General features: G+C 39.4%; 2 protein-coding genes across 2 annotated transcripts; both read left to right on the top strand.

The window, feature by feature from the left end:
- The first annotated feature begins 4 nt into the window (after positions 1-4).
- LOC138127989 (uncharacterized) lies at positions 5-5,945 on the top strand. The gene is made up of 5 exons (XM_069044168.1): positions 5-278; positions 325-1,131; positions 1,180-2,325; positions 2,381-5,148; positions 5,198-5,945. The coding sequence occupies exons 1-5, from the start codon at positions 95-97 to the stop codon at positions 5,867-5,869; spliced, it is 5,577 nt and encodes a 1,858-aa protein (XP_068900269.1). The 5' UTR covers positions 5-94; the 3' UTR covers positions 5,870-5,945.
- A 2,945-nt stretch (positions 5,946-8,890) lies between these two features.
- Positions 8,891-10,690, top strand: LOC138128537 (zinc finger protein 480-like). The gene is made up of 2 exons (XM_069044734.1): positions 8,891-9,156; positions 9,205-10,690. The coding sequence occupies exons 1-2, from the start codon at positions 9,073-9,075 to the stop codon at positions 10,642-10,644; spliced, it is 1,524 nt and encodes a 507-aa protein (XP_068900835.1). The 5' UTR covers positions 8,891-9,072; the 3' UTR covers positions 10,645-10,690.
- The last annotated feature ends 11,782 nt before the right edge of the window (positions 10,691-22,472 follow it).

Here is a 22,472-nt window from a genome sequence, read left to right as displayed (position 1 = left end):
GCCCACGTGTGACAGCTGTCAGAATGATCATTTTAGACAGTAGTTTTTTGGCGCTTGACGGGCCGTTTCAAAATTTTCGTGTTTTCGTTTTAAAATGGAAGAGAAAACTGGAGAAGTGGAGGAGAAGATTCAAGAGAAGCCTCCGTCTCCGGGCGCAAAAAAGAAAGAGCTAGCGAGCGCGCTGACCAATGACTGGCAGAAGCTCGAGGATGGGAAGAGGGTTCTTACAGGAACAGTCAGCATCTATCACAAGAAGTTCAAAGGACACGGCCATCAAGGTACTAGTTTTGGGCAAAACCAACAAAGACTTAGTTTCTGTTGAAGGGCCCGCGGTTTGCATAGTCGCTTGTGCTTTCGCCTTCTTGCGCAAGATGCACACTTGGACGATGGAGACGCTGGACAGGATCGTCGAGTGCGGCGACGTTTTGTATTTGAGGAGCAAACAAGTCGAGGAGAATCGCTGTCGAGAGAAGTTGCTTCCGGTGCACATCTACAAGTACTTCTTCTTGACGGACATCAAGGTCAGCATGAAGGTCGAGGTGGACATCGCGCACCTGTCCCTGTTTAAGGACATCCACATCGCGAAGAATCTAGAGAACCACTTTCTGAACTTCCTGGTCAGACATCCAGTTGGTGTTTTCGCTTTCAAGGAGAGATACTTTACGTTCTGGGTCTACCACAAATTCTTCTTCTTGTTCGATCCGATAGCTCACGACAGCAAAGGGGAACCGTGGCAGGGACCGTTGACCTACGGGTACTGCTGTTTGTTCCGGTTCCCCCACTTGGACCAACTGGTGGAAAAAATTTTGAAATTTGTCACTCTCCATCACAAGAATCGTATCTTGTTGTACCCTTGCAAGGTGGAGAAGGCGACGAAGGTCAACACCGTACCACCCGAAACACTCGACGGAGACGTTCCATTTGAAAAAATTAAAATTCCCAAAAGGTCAGTCTCGAAGATGATCAAAGCAACGCCTTCGACTGTTGTCAAAGAAGAGGCGAAGGCTGCACCTCAAGCGGGTCAAAGTGGAGGAGTGGAGGGGGAACAGCCCCAGAAGAAGCAACTGGAAATGTCCGAATCGAAGATTCCCCCAGAGAGGCCTCGACTCGAGAGCGTCACCAACTTCCAAGGTCAGTTCAAGTCTTCTTGACCCTAGAATCGATTGTATTCTCTTTTAGACTTGATGGAGGGCAAATCTGGAATTTTGCGCACCTACACCAGTCAAAACGACCCCAAATTCTCCAAATATGGAGGTATGCAAAGCCTCGCCAACGCTCTCGCTGCTCTGAGCATGCTCAGAGTGGTCAAGTCCAAACACTGGAGGAGGAGTACCATCTATCAAATCCTGAAACTGGGAGAGACCTTCCACCACGAGATCGTCAACTTACCTGTAGGCGAAGTCCCCGCGGACGTCACCATCGACGATAAGAAGTTCACTCCCGAGGTCCAGCGGTACGAGGGAGCAATCGGGTGCTTGGTCTCGACAGACGACAACATCCTCAGCTTGGAGCAAGCTTTGGCCAACTACCTCCTCGACAACGACTGCGTGATCGTCGAGACCTGCGACCACATCGTCGCCATCTGGAAAGAAGAGAATCGCTTCTACATCTTCAACCCCAACGCGTGCGACGCCGAAGGAAAAGAGGTCGCGGAAGGCGCAGGTGTCGCTTGCGTCATGTGGTTCACAGAGCTGAAGGACCTGGTGGCCAAATTCCTCAGCAACATCCCTCCCCAAAAGCACAAGAGTCGCTTCACGCTCTGTACAGTGGTGATCGCGGACGTCCAGGAGAGAGCTGAAAACTGGTACAACTTCAAAGCTTTGACTCTAGACAAGTGGATCTTGAGGGGGACGTTCAGCCAAAGAGATCGAAGGTTTCCGGAGGAGAGACGAAACGTGCAGTGCACAGCCAACGCGGCTATGGCGCTGGCGTACAAAGAGTTGAGGGAGGAGCAGAACTGGGACTCGGGGGTCGTCGACGATGTCCTAGTCAGGGGAGACGAGCTGTATCGTCTTTGCGTGGAGTACCTCCAAGAGAAGGGTCTGTACAAGAACTCGCACTTGATGGTCGACGAAATCAAACGGACTTTTGACGTGGTGGACAAGAGGATCAACCTAGAGATCGACGATTGTCTCGTCAATGGAATCATCAACGCGAGCGACGACTCCGAGATTCACAACCTGAAGAGTGGTTTCGACGAGTTCTTCTCGACGAACGAGGCCGGGATTGTCACCGCCAATGACCAGTCGATGGCCGTGTGGAAGAAAGACGAAGCTTACTACTACTACGACTCGCACAGTCGCGACAGCGACGGAATCGCTTGCGGTGAGTACTCCACCTGCACCACCCTCTCGGTCTAGATCATTGTCTCTTTTCGTAGTCTACGGCACCGCTTGTATTTTGCGCTTCCTCACCATCAGCGAACTGACCAACATGCTTTTGACCAACTTGGGAGCCGACCGCCAGAACCTTTACAACATAAGTCGAATCGTGGTCACCGTGATTGACATCACTGACGATGGCGTCGTCAAGCCGCCACTCCACAACTACCAAGCCCTCAGCGACTACGTCGCCATCTTGCGCTCAAACTTCAGCCAGAAGCACAAGAAATTCGATTTGAATGTGGGCAAACAGACGGTCCCGATGGGTCTGGCAGCCTTGGCGATGAACATCCTCATCCCATCAATCACTTGGAAGCAAGACGACCTCGACCAAGTCCTAGTTTTTGGTGACAAACTCTACGACAAATCCATGGAGGCAAATTACGTCGAAGAGTTGCCTCCAGAGATGAACGTAGACGACATCACGACCAACAACGTCAAGAGAGACGTGAAAATCGGTGCGAATCTCTTCCAGATGGACCTGGAAGACTACTCCCAAGGAAACTTGGAAGACAATTTGAAAGAGGCGATGGAATCGCTGGACCAGCGCTGTGCCGAAGAAGGTCTCGATCTCTTCCAGTCGATCATCGAGTCGCAATACTTGACTGTCGTGTTGTGGCGCGACGACAACCTCTACTACTTGTTCGACCCTCAGCCCCGCGACGAAAGAGGTCAAGTCTATGGTAAAGACGATTGGAGTGCCAAATTCGATCCAGAAGGAGAAGAATACGGGATGGAGGAGACCACGGAAGAAGAAGGAGATGCTGCAGAGACGGAACACGACGATAAGGAGGACGATGACGAGGATTTGGACCGTGTTGCAAGAAATGAGAATGAAGAGGAGCGCGAGAAGGATCAAGTCGAGTACGAACCAGTTCCGCCGCCCCCTTCCGAAGACAACAACGAAGAAGACGAAGATCTAAACGACGCGATGGACGAAGAAATGGAAGGAGAAGATGGAGAAGCTCCTCCTCCTCCTCCTCCGTTTGAGAAGAAGGGGTCGGATTATTGGAGAGCGCAAGAGGAGGGGGGCAAAGCGTGTGTGGTTCGATTCAGTCGTTTGGAGGACCTTTTGAACCACATTCTGGACAATTCGCCACCGAACCAGCGCCAGAGCGTCGACTATGTGTGGAAGACCATCAAGATCACCAACACTCCGGTCCTTCACGAGGCACAAGATCCAGAAGCTGAAGAGAAGGATGAGGCTTTGGGAGACTGGAACGACTTCATCGAGTACGACCGCTGCAGGTGGATCTTGAGAGGTACAAAAACCATGGCGGATAGTTTGTACCCAGAGTGCAACAGAGGCAAACAAGAGATTCCAACTTGTATTGTGGCTCTGGCAGTTGCCTCTAGCTACTCCATGAGTCGATACAAACAAGTGGTGGTGGACTGTATCATGTCTTATGGGGACCGACTCTATACCGTGGTCAGGCGGCTGAGAATGAAGGAGTTGAAAGAGAACAAGAACCTCAAACTGTCAGATGAAGAAATCGAAGAGATTGTCAAGATGGCGGAGTTCAACATCATGCACTACCCCACACGGATGTGCGTTTTGGACAGGTTGTCCGTCTGGAGGACTTCCCTGGGTGCAGTGAACGGCGACATTACTTCCACTATCGAAGAAGTGCCGAATGTGGCGGCCGGCTTGACCGCCTTCTTCGACGAACACACTTACGGCATCCTCCAGTGCAAAGATTACACCGTGGCGGTGTGGCGAAGCCACGACATCTTCTACATGTACGACCCCCACCCTTGCGGCCCCAGCGGGTTCAGCTCTCCGGTGGGGGTCTGCTGCATCACGCGATTCTGCAGCCTGGAGGACCTCGCCGACGTGTTCGTGCGAAACCTGCCGAAAATCGGCAACCACTTCTTCGTCGTCCACGCCTTCAGCTTCACCCACGGGCCGTGTCCGCGCGAGCGCCAGCCCGAAGAAGAAGAGAAGAAGGTGTTGAAACTGGGTGGGTTCGCGCCGATCATGTCCGGCAAAGACATCATCCGCGGCTCGATCAAGCACCGCTGCACTTACTTCACCAGAGGGGTGAACAACCAAAGCGCCCCCATAGCTTTCGTGGCCTTGGCCGTCTCGCTGATCGACCATCCGGTGACCTGGACCAAGGCGATGGTCGATGCGATCCTCCTCCTCGGCGAGGACCTCTACTTCGAGAGCGTGGCCAGGTTGGCCGACAGGTTCGACCCTTGGGCTGACACTCTCGACATCCAGAGAGTCAACACGGACTTCACCGTCGGGTCGATGAAAGCCAACTGGGCCATTCGATTCAAAGAGCAGTGCGGCTTGGTCGATGCCAAGAACTCCAAAGTCTTGAATTTGAGACAGGGGTTGGAGCGCTTCTTCGAGGAGAATTCCCACGGAATCCTCCTGGTCCAGAGACTGGTCCTGGCGATTTGGGAGCAGCTGGACAACGACGTGATGCACATCTACGTGTTCGACCCCAACTCGAGGGGGGCAACTGGACTTCCCACCCACGGAGGATTCGCTTGCGCTGTCAGATTCTGCAACGCCAAGATCGCGGCAGAGCACCTGATGGCGTGTCTGATAGAGGAGGACAAGAGCGCCGTGAAGTTCATCATCGTTCCGGTAGAGATCGTGATCGGGAAGTTCAGCAGCAAGAGGAAGAAACTGTGCAAGTTGGTGTCGTCGACAAGGACGTCACAAAAGCCGTGGCCGAAGCCCTATGACGGCACCTTCGTTAGTTGTCCCACTAAGGCTGTGGTTCTGGAGGAGAAGCGCACCTTGAGACGAATCGTGAGTAGTTGAGGCGGTTGCAACCGTTGCACTTCATTTCTTTTTCTAGTGCGAGGAAGAGACGTTAAAGAAACAGGAGCGCCACCTGGCGGAGCTGGGTCGACTCAAAATGTACAAGATCAACCCCAACGAGTACATAATCAGAGGGGTCAGATTCATACGCAACGACATGGCCATTCCTGTCAACTACGTCGCCTTCTTCTTCATGCAAATATCTGACAGTTTGGACAAATGGATGTGGACCAGCATCGACATGATCATCCAATTAGGGCACTTGCTTTACATAGACTCCTGTGTCGCCTACAAACCCCCAACTTCAAAACTGACCCTTGAATACGTTTTAAGGAACTTCAGGTGTGTAGATGTCGATGTCAAGTTGAAATTGTTCAGACCAGTGGTCTGCAACGCCTTCACGAAGGAGAACGTGGTCAATGTTTTGAATAGTTGTTTTATACGAGTCCCGTCCTGTATTTTTAACTACGACGATTATTTGGTCACTGTGTATTTTAAATCTGGTTTTTATTACTTGTTCGACCCGTACAGTAGAGACCTGAACGGGAACAGAACCTACGACAAGGATGGATCCGCCATGTTGATGAAATTTACCGACCTAGAATACCTGGCGGAGAAGTTAGTGTTCAATCTGAGCAGACCCCCAGACGAGGAGATTTTGAATTTTGCTTTAGTTTTTTTGGAGGTGGAGTACACAAACCGTGAATAGTTATTGTGAACGATTTGGAGTTTTTCGTCCCGTTAAGTTTACAATGGTAGTACTGAATAAAGTATCAAATTTCGAATTTCAGTTGTTTTGTCAGATAGTTTGTGGCCGTGCTGTTTATGCGTATTTCCAAGCTAAAGTCCATTCACGTTGGATTTTCCTCGTCAAGGTCAAATAATTTAATATTGTGGCGGTGTGATTTTTACTTCAAAAATGCTTTAGCTGTGTATGTCACCAATACGGGCTGATAAAGTAACCAAGTCATTCGCAGACTGTAGAGGTTATGTTGTTCGCTGTCAGCAAAGAAACAGTTATATTAGTCAATCAGGAATCGAGAGTCGCAAAGGGCGTTTGCGGTTATTTTACTACTGCGCAGCACATGACATTTGCGAGAAATTAATCCCAAAAAACATACTTTAGGCAACTTGAAATTATATTAATTTTTTAGCTTAACATTTATAGATTACAGAAATAAAAATGCCAGATTATTTGGACCGTTTTAAAGTACAGCCCGACTGCCCCAAAGTCATTTTTTTAGAGTACGCAAAAAATATACTTTAGGCAGTCTGAAATTTTTATGGCAGATTTATTAATTGATATTAAAAATATGTGCAACAAAGAAAATAATTATCTTTTTAGATTTTGAAAGAAATGTATTTTAAAACTAAATGATAGGTATGTAGATAGGTATGATATGAGAGCAAGAAGATAATGAAAACATGTTTCATAAATTATAAATAAATAAATTCCATCTTCTAAATAACTTCTATTGTGATAGTTTCCACATCACTGTCAGTATCTGTACTGCCATTTATATTAGAGTCGTTATAATTTGTGGTTTGTAAGTCACTTGAAAAATCAAGAGAATTATTTAATTTCCGTCGTTTTTCTAATGGCAAATCATAATTGGATTCAGCATCAGAACTAAACTCTGAAGATTCCTCATCTGATTCAGCTAAAGATATTATTATTGGTGGAATATCATCTATTGGGAAATTGCCCATCAACTTTTGCCAATCATCTTTAATTAATTTTTCACAATGGGCGACACTATTTGCCCACATTTGCGGTGTATAATTTGACAAGGCCGTTTTCCATAAGTTTGTAACTTTATCTTTTGAACGAGGTTGGGAACGAATGTGTTTATTATAATATGATTTGCAATACCCCCATACCATTTCTATTGGGTTGTATTGACAATGATATGGGGGTAGGCGTAAAACTTCATATCCTTGTTTGAAAAGGATCTCATCTATTTCATATTTCCGGTTATGTCTTGCTTGATCTAAATAAGGTTTAATAACATTCCAAAGATTTTTTTTTATTTAATGACTGGTCAAAAGTTATATTTTGAGAAGAGGCCTACTCTTGCAATTTTGATTTGGATACATTCGAAGTTGGCAATTTGTTAAGAACTACAGAACGGTATGGAGCGTTATCCATAATTATTACAGTTTTACCACTCAGTTCTCTTAGTGCTGGAATTAATTGATTTTCAACCCAATTTTTAAATAAATCTCCGTTCATTGTTCGGTGATAATCACGGTGTTCTATTTTGCTATGCAAAAAATAATCACAACCTTTTAAAAAGCCATTTTTGTGGCCTGCGTGCAAAACAGTAAACCTTTTTCCTTCTGTGGGAATTTTGGAGGGATTTGCTCTTAAATCGCCATCGCGAACCTACAAACGAACCTGACTCCCATTCTCATAAATCCACGTTTCGTCTAGATACCTAAATAAAATTAATATTTTCCTCCTTTGAATATTGTAAATACTTTTTTAAGAAACAAATCTTCTTTGAAAGAAGTTGTTTGCTTTCCACCAAAATTTTTCGACCATTTACTTTTTTGTATCTATATCCCATGGATTTTAGTATTTTGTATAATGTGGTTCGGCCTGCGGTATATTCTACTTCTTCTTTAGCAAAATGTAATAAGTTGTCTAGGGTAAAAAATTTGTTTTCTTTATGATAACTGTGAATTTTTAATGCCAATTCTTCCTTAAGCCAAACATTAGAGAAAAATTGACATTTTTGTCTAGGTTTATTCTTAGAAGATTTAATTTCTTGACCGCTTTCATGTGCTCGTAAAATTGATTTTGCCGTTTTAGTTGAAACCTGTGGAGGGTAAAATGTTAATTAGGCAAGGTAAGTATGTACATCCTGCATAATTATACCGAAAAAATGTGGGCTAAATTTTTGTTCAAGGAGTTCGGTTGGGAATCGGGATAGGCATTTTTCAGTACTTGGCTACATTTATTTAATTAACGCAATTTTCAAATCAGCTGATAATAAAACCTTCTTTTTTCTTTCCGCCATATTCAAATTAACCAGGAATAGGATAGGAACAGAATTTAATGAAAAAATCTGTGAGTTTGTTTCACTCGTCAAACTAACATTCAAATTTAAAGATGTCAAATCGCTCTAACATGATAATGTGAAAATTACTAGGAAATGAGGCGCAGGTTTGCAACATGACAACAATTTGGCAGGGAAAATCCAACGTGAATGGACTTTACAATTTTTGATTTGCGCCCTTAGAAGTTACATTACATTTCGGACTCCTTCAAGCATTGAGACAGGTTTGACCAGATTTATATCATTTATCGCGTCATAATTTTTACGAATTTGTGAGTTTTTAATACGTCACTATCGATAATGCAGCGATCCTTATAACCCAACTTGCATGCGTCACCAATTTTAAAATTTATTTAAGTGTTATCGTAATAGTGTGCTGTTATCTAACAGATCTAGCAAGACAAAAGGGGTTACGCAAGAACTTGAAAATAAAAAATGGTCAACTCATATTATTTTACTAAAATAGCGAAAGTTGTGACACATACGTTCGAACGATATTGTCACTTGTGCCTCGAAACCTGATAAAAATAAACTTTATTACACGAGTTAAAGTAAGTGAATCAACATGCGGTTTTGTATTGCTTTGTCGAGAAAAAAATCAATGTTACCTTATAAGGAAAGCATTTAAAATGTAAATGATTTTTTGGAAGTGCAAACATTTTGTGGTCAATTTTTGGTCGTCATGTTGTCAAACATACAACTGTCATTTACACTAATCTTATAATTTGCATTCTCAAGTTTAATAATTATTAACCCTTTCGAGAGTGACAAAAACAATAAAAAACTACATCGGAAAGAGTTTGAGAGCTATAAGAACCGTCTTCGATAATTCGTATAGGGTAGGTGAGAAATGGTCCTCAAATGTTGCGTTCCTGACTGCCCCGGGACGGGGACTACACTGTACAGATTCCCCATTCCCGGCTGGGAGACTCTCGTAAGCCTCCATTTCTACCAATTCGCCCAATTTGACCGCCCGTTTCAGACTTTACGGTGTTGGGTGGACCGCATTGCCAGTGACACACTATTCAGACAGGACGAAAACAGAATCTACAATATGTACAGAGTGTGCGATTTACACTTCAGCAAATACTGTCGAGTCGCCGACAAAACTCGCCTCAAAAAGGGAAGCCTGCCGACCCTACTCATGCCAGGATACAACGGCAAGTCGAACGCCATAACCTCACAAATTGAAACCTTCCTAGAACTGCAAGAAGACGAAAAATTACTACACGAGGAAATTGACATCAAATCCGAAATAGTGTCGGACGAAGAGATCGTCGAGTGTGACTCACACAACAACAAATTCAATTGCTTGAAGAGTTATTCTAGGGAAAGTCGTCAGATACGAGAAGTGTGTCGGATTTGTTTCACGCCCAATTTGGACAAGGATTTGATAAAATTGTATGAGGGCAGTGTGGAGCAAGGAGAGGAAGTAAAAAATATGTTGCTGCAGGTTTTGCCAGGGATTGATTTGGAACTCTATCCCAATTCAGCTGTTTGTGTGAAGTGCAAAAGTCTTTTGGCTTCCAGTGTTGAATTATGGAACACTTGGCAGACCACTGAAGACAAAATAAAACGACTAATTGAGAATCAAAAAGAGATGATCATATACGAATCTGATCTAGTGATTGTGGAAGAAATTCCAGAGGTGCTCGAGTTGAGCGATCACAATTACACTAAAAAACCAAAACTATCAATTAAAGACATTCAGGTGTCAAAATCGTCTGGTGTCCGCACCAGCGAAAGTATTTGTGCAAGTCTTGAGGGAAGGAAAGTACCCATCTGGGGGACGGGGCCCTACCTGTGCGAACTCTGTGGCCTCAGTTTGACCAAGTTGACCTCATTCAGGTCCCACTTGGGCAGACACGGGATCAAGGGGTCGGGACCCCGACCAATCATGTGCGAATTGTGCGGCCAGATCATTCACGGCGTGCACAACTTCAAAAGGCACATTCACGCCCACAACCGGTCGGTGCACAAGTGCGACAGCTGCAACCAAGTCTTCACCAAAGCGAAATTCCTGCACTGTCACAACAGAGACAAGCACTTCAAGCTATACCACCAGTGTCACATTTGCGGCAAGAGGATGCAGCGGAAGTCGTCGTTGAAGACGCACCTGCTGATCCACGGGGCGAAGAAGACGTACGCGTGCGACAAGTGCGGAAGGAAGTTTTTGCTGAAGGGAGCGCTGCGTCGGCACGTCCTCAAACACAACGACGTTAAATTGAAGTGCGAGTATTGCGGCAAGCTCATCAAACAGAAGTGGTACTTGCAGACGCACATCAAGATGTACCACACAAAAGAGGGGAAGCACACGTGCGAGTTTTGCAGTCGGCCGTTTTGGAAGAAGTTCGATTTGGACAGGCACAGGATCAAGCGGCACGGGTGGGTGCCCAATTCGCAGGGGACCCAGAAAGACTGATAGATTTGTATTTTGTGATCAATAAATTGTTTGGATTAAATGACAATTCTGTTTCGTCTGTCAAGGTGTAGAGTTTGAAACAAGAGAACGGTATAAACGAAATAGATCGTTTGCCTAAGATGTGTTGGATTTTAAGAAGTGATTTATACGTTGTTAGCAAAGCTGATGACATTTGTAAATAGTATTGGTACCGGAATATAGAAGACAAGCAGGTGGCGTTACAGCAAATGAAGAAAAAGAAAAACAGGCAGATGAAAAATATCATGTGGTTTTGTAAGCGAGTTGAACTTGGAAATGTCAGTGATTGAAGTAATAATAACCACACCCAAAGAAGAAGAATTTATTATTAAAAAGGCCTATTAAAAAAAAAAAACATTGAGGGCACGAATACGCCGCCACCGGATGATATAGAAAAATGTAATATACAGGTGTATCAAAATTCGCGAATTCCGAATTCAGAGCGTGGTAGGGAAGGACCCTGTGGAGCTCGAAAAATACTTAGAAAAAAAAATGCGCTCTTCCTGAAGAAGATATAAGCACTTTAATTTTGTTCAATACATAGCAGCCTTCATATTCACAGTGACAAAATGCTATTCTAGCTACGTTGCCGTTAAGAAAAATTACAAAAATTTAAGATTTTTTTTACTCCGAAGTAAAGCTATTCTTCAAAAAATTGTTTTACGTTATTTTCCACACCATAAATTATAACAATAAATACTGCACTTTTCAGCCTGTATTTGAAGAAAACGCAGTTCAAAGAGTGCACCTTCAGACCAATGTATCTTTGTGGGGGGAGTCCCTATTTTTTTTTTTTCATATGTGAACTACTGAAGTGATCCCCTACAACGCTCTGAATTTGGAATTCGCGAATTTTGAGACACCCTGTATGATAAAAGGTGACAGTTTAGAAGTACAAGTTGACCTATCCGAAGATTTTTGCCAAAACTCAACGATATATTTTTAAAGAATTTTGTTCCTTACTTTACACTCGCACCGTGTAATCTTCAAATTTAAGAACTGCAACAGAAGTTTATTTATAAAATGAACGTGAGTCAGTTCATGATGAAACAATGTGTTAAGGATGCATCGGACCTATCTAGAAATAGTACAAAACTAATAAAAGTTCATCTTTCTAATGTGATAAAAAATACAAATTCAAAACCTTTAACGCTGTATCTTGCTTATTTTTTATCCAATAAATGATACATTATGAAATCATTTTCTGTCATTTGTCAAAATATGTTTACATTATCGTAACATTACTAAAAATCATTCCAATCGTAAAGTAGATTGCAGAAGGACCTCCGATTTAAAATCAACGATATACTTATACAGGTGTCCCAGAACTGGCTTCCCAGAGAAAAAAGGAAGCCTTAGGCCGAATATATTAACGTGTATTTTGATGAAAAAAAGTCCTATCTCAAATGATAACCGAGAAAAGACATTCTGAAATATACGCTACAGGTGATGTTTTAGTATTTTTAAATTAATTTGAAATCAAATTATCGGCAATACAGGGATTCGTATTATCGACCTTTGTCAAATGTCAATAGTTTTTGCGTCAATTTGAATTTAATTTTTTAAGCGTAAAGTTTTTGTGTTTTTCGTATTTCCTAGTAAATTGTCAAGTGCCCTTGTTGAAATTACATTATAAGATAGAAATATTTGAAAAATAGGCACACAGAGAATTCCACGTGAAAAAAGAATACCCAAGATACATTCATCAAAAAAGGAAAATACCGGGTGATCAAAAAGGACTGTTTAAGTTGGCAGTACAATTAAGAAAATTTTATATTTCGGTTATTTATAACACTGCAACCGGGTATGTTTTGTTGGTTTATTTGACAAATATCTGATGTAGGTATAGCATTAACAACGACAAGCCATCAACAACCGAAAGTTACTCCTGTTATACAATTTAAAATACAATTCAGTGTTACCAACTTAAACAGTCCTATTTGATCACCCCGTATAATCTGTTTCAAAATCAAAAATCCACCAACACTGCATTCTACCTCGAAAATACAAGCGACAACGTCGCCAACTTTTGTTTTTTAGTGTGTCTGCAAGCAGAGAATACACTGCAAGTGTCAGAAAAAAGTGGGGTTATGAAAAAAAAATGTTGGACAGTCGTTTTGGTCGTAGTTCATCATGTTTTTCATTCTAATATTTTTATTATTTCACTCAAAAACTACCACCTTTTTGGGCATAATAATTACTTTGTGTTACGTAAATAAATTCAACAGTTCAATGCCCAATTTTAGCGAGAGGTTGGGCCAACCCAAACAAAATGAAACTTATTCTAGGGATTTCTTTTTTCTACCAACATCATTCAACAGGTGGTGGATTTTTGATTTTGAAACAGATTATAGAGTCCCAGTTTTTTGTCGCTTGCATCCGACAAAAGATTATCCAATTTCAACATTTATAAAGTTACTAGGAGTCGTGTTTTGTAGCATATTCAACTCAATCACGGATTATCAAACAATAATAGTTATTTAATAAACTAGTTTGTTAATGAAGGCGATTAATAATCGAAACTGTTTAAAGCACGAACGAGTGTAGCGAGTAATGAAACCAGTGCGGTAATGAACTACATTACGTAACTCAAATGACTGAAAATGAATGTGGTTATAAGGTCTTATCCAAGCAGCCGTAGATAAAATAATTATTTATGCAACGAGTTTCTTTGTAAATTGGGCTTTTCTAATTGCGCGAGGGACAAGAGCGTAGCGAGGGTTTTAAGGCCTTGAGGGCAATTAGAAAAGCCCAATTTACCCACAAACGAGTTGCATCTTCCAAATCCTTTAAAAATGGTTTCGCATTTGCTTTTGACAGTTTTGACAAATTTTTCAAGACCTGTCAGAAATGTGACGTTGAATGTGTTGTCTAGGGCAACGGTTCGTTATCTGCTCATTTTGCTTTAGGGCAGTTAAGGGGCAGTTTATAAAGGAGAAAAATGAGAATTTATGACAGTTGAAAACAATAATAGCTATTTATACACCAAGGGCGTTACAACGATGATTTACGCCCGGAGAACGATGAATCCAGCTCGAGGGCTTTACCACGAGAGATGGATATCGTCCGATGGGCGTAATCATTCGGTGGCGCCGTGGTGCATACAAGATTTTATTTTTCACTACGTGTTCTTTAAAAAAAAAGACAAAGAATTGGCATCTTTGTGTACGCTTTACCCACATAAATACAACATTTAGTAGCCTATGAAACAAAAACAAATTGTTTATTTATAATTGTCAAATTTTCTTTTGTGTTGCAATTATGAATTGATGAGGGCGTTATGAATTCATCACGCCCGCTTATTCTTATTACGCCCTCTTATTATGCCCCGGTTGTTATGGACATGTTTACGTATTTCGTATCGTATCCTAGGAGTTATCATTAAATTTTAGTAAAGTGAAAAATAAAATATGTTATTAAATCGGACAAAATGAATGGTTTTGAAGTTCAGCAGGAATACGAAGCTTTGCAAGATCAACTAAATGTAGCAAAAATAACTCCTAGTAAATCACGTTTTAACAGTAGAAAAAATACAAATTGTACATGAATGGCGGTACAAAAGTAAAGTCGGTACAGGTTGCAAAGAAGCAGGGGAAAAAATTATGTTGGTAACATTTCTGGTAATTTACAATATTTATAGTTGGCGACGTTGGCGCTTCTTTCTTTCATGAGATTTGAAATCCCTGTCAAATTGATATAACGTTTACAAGGAGAACGTTTAATACACATAACCTAAAAGTCAGCAATTTGACAGTGCATTTGACAGTTAAAAAAATGTAACTAGAATCCCGACCACAGAGATATATAAAGTAAATAGAGGATCAAAGCCATGCATGAAATTTGTGATTAATAGCAACTGCGCAGGAGGGAACAGAGTTTGCGCAATGATGCAAGACAGGACCGACTTCTTCAAATTTTATACTTTGAACAGGTCCGAACCCTACAATTTTTGGCCCTTCTATTTTTTTTTTTTAAGTTTGAGTAATAATTATGACTTCGTGTCAATAAACAGGAATATAAAAAATAACTTCACCAAATAATGAAATTATAAAAATGTGAGAATTTGACAAGTTCAGCTAGGACCGGGTTCCACGATATTAATGATAAGCCGTTCACGATTGTTTTAAACACGTAGGAGGCCACGATATTAATATGAAATAATCAATCACGTCACATTCGAAAATATTTTTTATTTAGCATAAACAACAAGGTATAAGAATTTATTATAATAATTAACAAAGAAAAGAATAATTATTATTGATTAATAAACTTAAGTAAGTACATACATAACATTTTTGTTTTACAATACAAAAATTTCCGATAATAATGCGGAATCTGAAAAAGTGCCCCGAATGCTTCCAGCGTTTCCACGTTGAATAACAAGGGAAATCCTCTCAAAAAGAAATTTCTTTGATTTTGAATCGTCTGATTATATGTTATTGATTCTTTTAATAGAAAAAAAAAAGTTATTATTGATGGGAGAATAAAATTAGTTTTGATAGTTGTTTTCTAATCAATTCTCCCCTGATTTTTTGTGTTTGTTTTTTTTGCCACATGAAAGAGTCGTATTTTTGTATAGCATAAAACCGCAACTTTTAGTAACCTCATTATGTGGTTTTCTTCTAAAATAGAACAATTATCAACATGCTCTGCTAAGGAGAAAAATAATTTGTTTTCGCCAAATATTTTCATGGCCATTAAATGGCTAAATGTGTTATAAAAATTATTATCATTTGGTAGTTTTTGATCGGAGATGATAAGGAATTTTTTAATAAACTTTTCGGTTGTTAAAAGAGCTGAAAGAAGGTCATCAGACGGTTTTATGAGTCCTCCACGATCCTTTTGCTCAAATAGCAATAAAGCATCATCCATAGTTGACGATGATGAAGCAACAGAATGCAAAGCAATGACACATTCGTCACATTTAATATGTCGCTTAATCATCCTGACTACAAATCCCGCTATATATCCCACAACATTTTGGGTGAGAAGTGACAACTCGGGCAATTGAGGAATTGCATAATCATGTTCCCCAATTTCTAAATCTCGCACATCCAGCCCATACTTTTTGATTATGTGAATATCATCTAACGATATATTTTGAACTTCACGATTCAAAGAGCTGGTGATTGTTTGTGTTAACATAGATGTTTCATCTTGCATTGTGCAGTTGCCTTTTAAGGCTCTAAGGTCATGTCGGACTAATAATCTTTTATACGTGTGGTAGAATTGAAACGCAGTGGGATTATTATTCCAGCCGTTTCTTGCTCTAGAACACGAATTTTGGTGTTATGGTAAATAAACATTAAAAAACAATTAAGAACTCACCGAATGCTACAGAAAAACAATTCCAAGTGATCCTGAGAAAATTTGTATGTCAGGAGATATTTTAAAGAAGCATTTTCTGTATTGACAAATTTGTCGTATATACCTAATAGAGACTCAATAGTAATTATTAAGCCTTTAATTGGAGTTTTATATTGTGTTTGATACAGGGGCACACTTTGTTTATTTCTAAGCCCTTTTAAGTATGCTATTGAATGTAATAGAATTGGCCTCCAATAATTTTCATTATTAGGTCTGAGAGGAGTGTGGCAACCTTTTCCAAACGGATTTCTTGAGTTTAATAAATCAAAACAGTTATTGATGATATTCAAGAACCGTGTTGTAGCTTCACAGTTTTGAAACTCTGGATGTTTTATTTTATTTCTTAAAAACTCCAAAGAATCAGCTACACTTTTGCTCAGTGTTTGAGCAGCTAAATTCACCTGGAACATGTAAATGGACATATAACGACCTGCAGTGATATATCTAGCACATACTTACTTTCATCTTCTGGCGTTGCCACTGTAAGTGTACTTTCCTTAGTTTGTTGCCAAAGTGAAGCATTTCTTGCTCTTGCACTTCATGCAGTTTTTTTAGGAAATGAAACTCGATTAGCCCTCCATCCTCATCACAAATTGTTTCAAGAGTTGCCCAACAATTTCTTATAAGTTTCAACATATGACACGCATCCAAAATTACATAAACATTCTCATCTGTTACTGGGTGCTTGAAATATGGCCTTAAATGATTAATATCATTTACTTCTGCACCTAAATTAGTCATCATAGTGAAGTTGGCATTTGGTCCATCACATGTGACAGATGTGATTGTCACACCAACTTCGTGCAGTTTTACTAAAGCCTCTTTCACTATGTTTGCTTTAGTAGCCCCTGTTAATGACTTAATTAGGACATAACCAATCGGTAATTTCCAACTGCCATCCACAGCAACAATCATTAACACAAGAGCTTCTGTAGCACAATCAATATTGTCATCTGTAATGCCACTCCCAAAGTCAACATATCCCCAGCTTTTTCCAGCAATAAAATCTATTTCTTTTTTTATGGCAATTTCATCCAGCATTAATGAGCATATAGTATTTTTATTTGCCTCTCGATTTTCATTTACTTTGCTGGTAATCAAATTAAATGAGGTTTGTGAAAATCCAGGCAAACACTCCACATTGCTCATCCAATTCCTTATGGATGAAAGTGATGGCAACGCCATTTTAAAAGTACTTCTCACGTACTCATAGGCCTTGGTTGAATAAAAACTTAACGTCATAGCAAAGCTTCGCAACTCTGGGCTATAACTTTTCCTGGAAATCTTACGCTTATTGAAAAGTAGTCTGTTTATTATTGCTGCAGGTATCCCAGAACAGGATTTTTCTATTGTTGCCATAGCTTCATCATTGATAAACTTTTTGTTTCTCAAATGTCGAACAAGGCCACCAAGAGTTCGGATTTTATTTTGCAGACGTCCAATCCTTTGATTTGCAACTCTCATTTTTTTTCTTAAAGCAAAAGTTTCACCTTTTGTTTTAATCAAAGCTTTCCGGGGACTAAAACTAAATATAACAAATAGTGAAGTGAAATAAGTATAAACGCATTAAAACATTAGAAATTACTTATAAGAATGTTCTACTCTGAACAATCTTCTCCTTTTCTTTGGACTTCCTTGTAATCCGACCGAATCACTGGAAGATGTTTGTCGATCTTCCCGACCTCTTTTTGCAGAGGCTCTCTGTAGTTTTGGACTTTCCTCGAAAGTAACAGTGCTTGTGATAGCAGCAAGGGGATTGGATGTTGATGGTCTGAAAAAAACAATTATGGTTATGGATGGACAACAATTTTGCCAGACTGACTCATTTATGATAGAAATAATTCCCAAATCCTCAACAACAGGTGCCACGCTGGTAGAAGGTTCAGAAAATCTATAATGAAATTATTAACACATATTTACACATTATTAAGAGTTTTCAAACCTTGCATGTAAAGGAGTTCGCAAAAACGATGGTCTCTCTGGTTTTAATTTTAAAGAAGGCACAGCTTCATCTTTTAACTTCCCTGTTTCTAAAAAATCTTCGTTTGTGAAATGTTCAGAGCAAATAACATTATGTTTAGAAACTTGTTCTTCAGGGTTCCTTCCTAATGCTCGCAACCACGACTCTCGTCTTTTATCAGACAATCTAAAAGCATTCAGATAAATAATAAAAATAATTATAGAAATGACAAAACTACTTCAATGAGTAGGGTTTTATACAGTATGTCCCCGGATTGAGTTTACAAGAGGGAAAAAAATGTTTTATTTTACGCAAAAACTTCAGAGGAATAACATTTTTTTCTTCATCTGAAACCCCCATTTCTGTTATTAAAAAGTCTTTTTCAAAACAGAGAAAGATTTAACATTCAAATCAAAGAAGATGCAGTAAAATATTTTCCTTTTTTTTAAATCAAATGATAATTGAATATAAAACTATTCTATTAACTATGCGCCGTTTTCTGTACATAATTCAACCCTGTATCGAAGTTTAAGCTTCTGAACACCCATGCCTGATACAGAACTGTTGGGAAAAATTTCATTACATTTTGTGATTATGTGACAAAAACCGGTCCAACATTGGATTAAAGAGATTCTTTGTTCTAAAGACATCATTTTGAAACAGTAATAAGTTGTCAAAAAACCAGGCCAATTGTAATAAAATTTATAACATAAAAATTAATTCCACATTTAACAATAGCTATTTGTGCAATAAGTTAGGAAAAGTGATTTTTTTCCGTACGAGATGCGGGATTTTTAATCGAGACGAAGTCGAGATTAAAATCGCGTCGATTTTTTCTACTGGAGTTTGGAAAATACATAAAATTTGGATATTTTTAATATACTATTAATTATTTCTAAATTAAAAAGCGAAATCAAAATTGTTCTGCTTTCGTTACCATAGAGAAACAATTTATTAATGAAAAATTGTGAAGGCGTTTAAGCTTTTGTCGCAATTAAATACCAGTTTTTACGTTACGTATCCCAGGAAACGACCAAAATTGAACTTTTAGTGTTGAAATATCATTTCCGCCCTTAGTAGGAAATTTTTCACTTTTCCTAACTCAAATTAGTATTACAATGTTGAAGTTTTCCAAACTCTAGTAGAAAAAAAATGTTAATTTAAGAATACAGTTTATCAATACTGAGATTTTAATAAAGGAAATGGGGGTTTCAGATCAAGCAAAAAACGTTATTCCTCTGAAGTTTTTAGGAAAAATCAAAAAAAAAATTTTTTCCTCTTGTAAACTCAATCCGGGGACATACTGCATATTAATATACAATTATACAAAATTACTTGACGTATATTTTGTCTAGGTACTTACTTGAAAAACCGTATCCCACTTATTTGGCCCCGGTTCTTGCAAAAAGGAACAAAACAGCTTCTGGGCATTTTCAATGTTTTTATTTTGTAAGTAATCTACAAAAATTTCACACACGGCACAAAAATGAAAACACTTCAACGTTAAAATGTTACACCACAATACGCGTAGCACAAACACTCAAGTGGAGGCAGTCAGATCAGCAGAAAGACTAACTTAAAATTGCAGTTTTTAACAGTATGTATATGTGTGTGAGCATTTTTCATTTCCATCAACATCGTGGGATAACGTTGTCAGCCGAGGCAACAGGGACCTTTTAGTCAATGTTTATCTAGTTAAATATTAGACTTAAGTATGTACCTACTATAAGTTATTGTCAACATTTTGTGGACTTGATTTAATGCGTGGAATTTGTTTATTTCAACCCCCGATGAGGTCCAGACCAGGAGTTGAGTGATTAAGTGTCGAGTTCCCAGCTAGGTGATAATAATTATTATCGTGTCCCTAAATAAGCTTCGACAGTTTTAAGATTATTCTGCAACACACAGCCGAGCAAATGAAGAGCGGATTTTGAATTGTATAGTTTTATTTCATTTAAAATATAATTATTATTCTAAAATTATATGTGAACAGTTTCCATCAACGTCGCCGGATAATGTCATTTGATTATTTTAACCCCCGACGCAGTCCAGAGAAGGAGTTGAGTGATGACTGAAGTGTCGAGTCCCCAGTTGGGTGATAATAATTTATTATCGGGTCTCTGCATAACAATAAAGAGTGGAGTTTTTAAAAGGCACACATCATCGAACCGCTCGTGTTTTATTATTTTTAAAAACCCTGACAAGGGCCTTCATTCTTAAATATATTTATATTATATTTGAGCTATTGCTGTTGCAAACACATTTTCATGGATTTCTGTTTCGTAAGTCTACTTTTAAGAATAGGTTGAAAATATAAAGACGCCGACGTTCAGATGTTCAAGCGGCCGTTTTCTTTGACACATTCTCAAATTGCCGCCACTTTGTGGTTAGATGGTGGTATCGTATATAAATAAAGCGCATGCGTCGTTCCATCCCATATACCTCCATGAAGTCCTCAATTTTGTTTGCGCAGCTCCATATGTATTACGCCTCTATTTACTTTATATATCTCTGTGATCCCGACGCACACCAAACAAGTAACTGTTGCAGTCGTTGCAAACATCGTTACATTAGGCAAATTTCTCAATGTCGGTTGCAAGATGCTTCTTTGCAACCTGTACCGACTTTACTTTTGTACCGCCATTCATGTACAATTTGTATTTTTTCTACTGTTAAAAGGTGATTTACTAGGAGTATATAGTATTATAGTAATTATCGACAATGATAATTCTTATGCAGTTTTTGTAAGTTAGCTACGTAGAAATCTACAATAATGCAGTGTTCGATTTGTTGGATGAGTCACCGTCCATCGGAAAAGGCTTGCAGAATAAAATATTGAGGGAAGATTCACAAAGAATCGTGTACGTAAACGGAGTAATTGAACTTGAGGCGAAGTCAGCCGAAGAGGTTTTCCAGTTTTTCAATATTGGTCAGAAACGAAGGAAAGTTGAAAATACTGTTTTAAATGCGGTGTTTAGCGGAAGTCACTCAATTTTCACCATTCATGTGGTACGGTTGAAAAACAACAAGCTATAGAAAAGTTGTACCTAAGTGTCTCAGTTGAGTCTGGTCGATTTAGCAGATCTGTGTAAGTATTTAATTCGGCGTGATCTAGCCTCAGTAAAAAAATCCACAATAATCCGTGAACAATGGAGAGATTAAACGACAGCCATCTAAAGGAGATCTAAATAAACTCCCCTTATAATATTCTAATTCTAGTTTTTGATTTGAGCAAATTAATTACTACTGAATTAAACGTTTATTTTGCGAAGATTTCAACAGATAGTATCTTCACTTGAAGCTCGTCGTACAAACTGAACATTATTTGATTTTGATTCGGATTGTGATTTTGGTTCAGGAAGTGCAGTGCAGTATGATGGACTTAATTCCGGTCTCCTGACCCACAATGGGAAGTTCAAAATCCCCTTAGCGAGGTGAACACGATATAGAACGTCCCTAATGCCACTCAAGTCTTCCCCGCATTTATTTAAAATTAAATAAAAAAGTATACGCAGCTCGATATCATACCTATTATTTGCCCCCTTACAAAGATACATATTAGAGAGTTTTCGCGTTACGTTCCATTAAAATAACCGGTACGCTATTCGCGAGTAATTACCGTAATCGCTTATTGTAATAATGAATCGGTTACGCTATTGCCTAGCAACACCGGCGTTAGCGTACACGGTTATCTGAAAAACGTAACGCGAAAACTCTCTATTAAAACAGAAACATAGGACACCACCTGTGTAGACCGCATGTGCCCTTTTAAAAACGTGATTTTCGTTTCTCCAGGGCCGAATCTAATTGTAACTGAGTTTCAGACCAAAGCAAAGTGGTTATTGATAACGAAATGTATTTTATGTTGCTGCACTCGTTTTAATACATATCATGTTCGAAGGTTTATATTTTTTTGGTAAATGAGGAAAGACGGGCATGTTTGTGCATGTTGGGTTTGGAAAGTTTTCCGGGTCACCGTAATCTGGAAATTTTTGTGTTTCATCTGCTACATGATATTGATTTACTACAATATTATCTTTCTTTGAATGGAAAATTGTTTGTTATGTTATCGAAAAAAAAAATACACTGGACAGAGTGATTAATACACTCAGGTGATTGTTTGCCCATAATTATTCCCACAGTAGTATGTTATGATACGATACTCGTGTTATTAGAAGCATTTTGTAGCACACACGGGTTCGGGAGTGAAGGAGTAAGTGCTGCAAAATGCCTTATAAACGAGATATAATACACTATTTTATCCACTTTGCACCTTTTAAGACAATTTTATGTTTTATGATAAGTGAAAATTAACAATTTTCACATTTGGGGAATTTTGTCGTGGTTGGCAACAAATGTCATATTGTTTGGAAGGTTCAAATTTCAATTGTTATTAACAAATTTAAAATGAGCGAAGACACTTTTGTATGTACCCCAATACCTACACTTTTAATCTAATTATTAATGTTTACAACAATTGTAT

This window comes from Tenebrio molitor, chromosome 4, assembly GCF_963966145.1.
Source record: "Tenebrio molitor chromosome 4, icTenMoli1.1, whole genome shotgun sequence".
Classification (NCBI taxonomy): Eukaryota; Metazoa; Arthropoda; class Insecta; order Coleoptera; family Tenebrionidae; genus Tenebrio; species Tenebrio molitor.
Note: the sequence above shows the minus strand (reverse complement) of the source record. Positions and strands in the feature narration are given on the sequence as shown.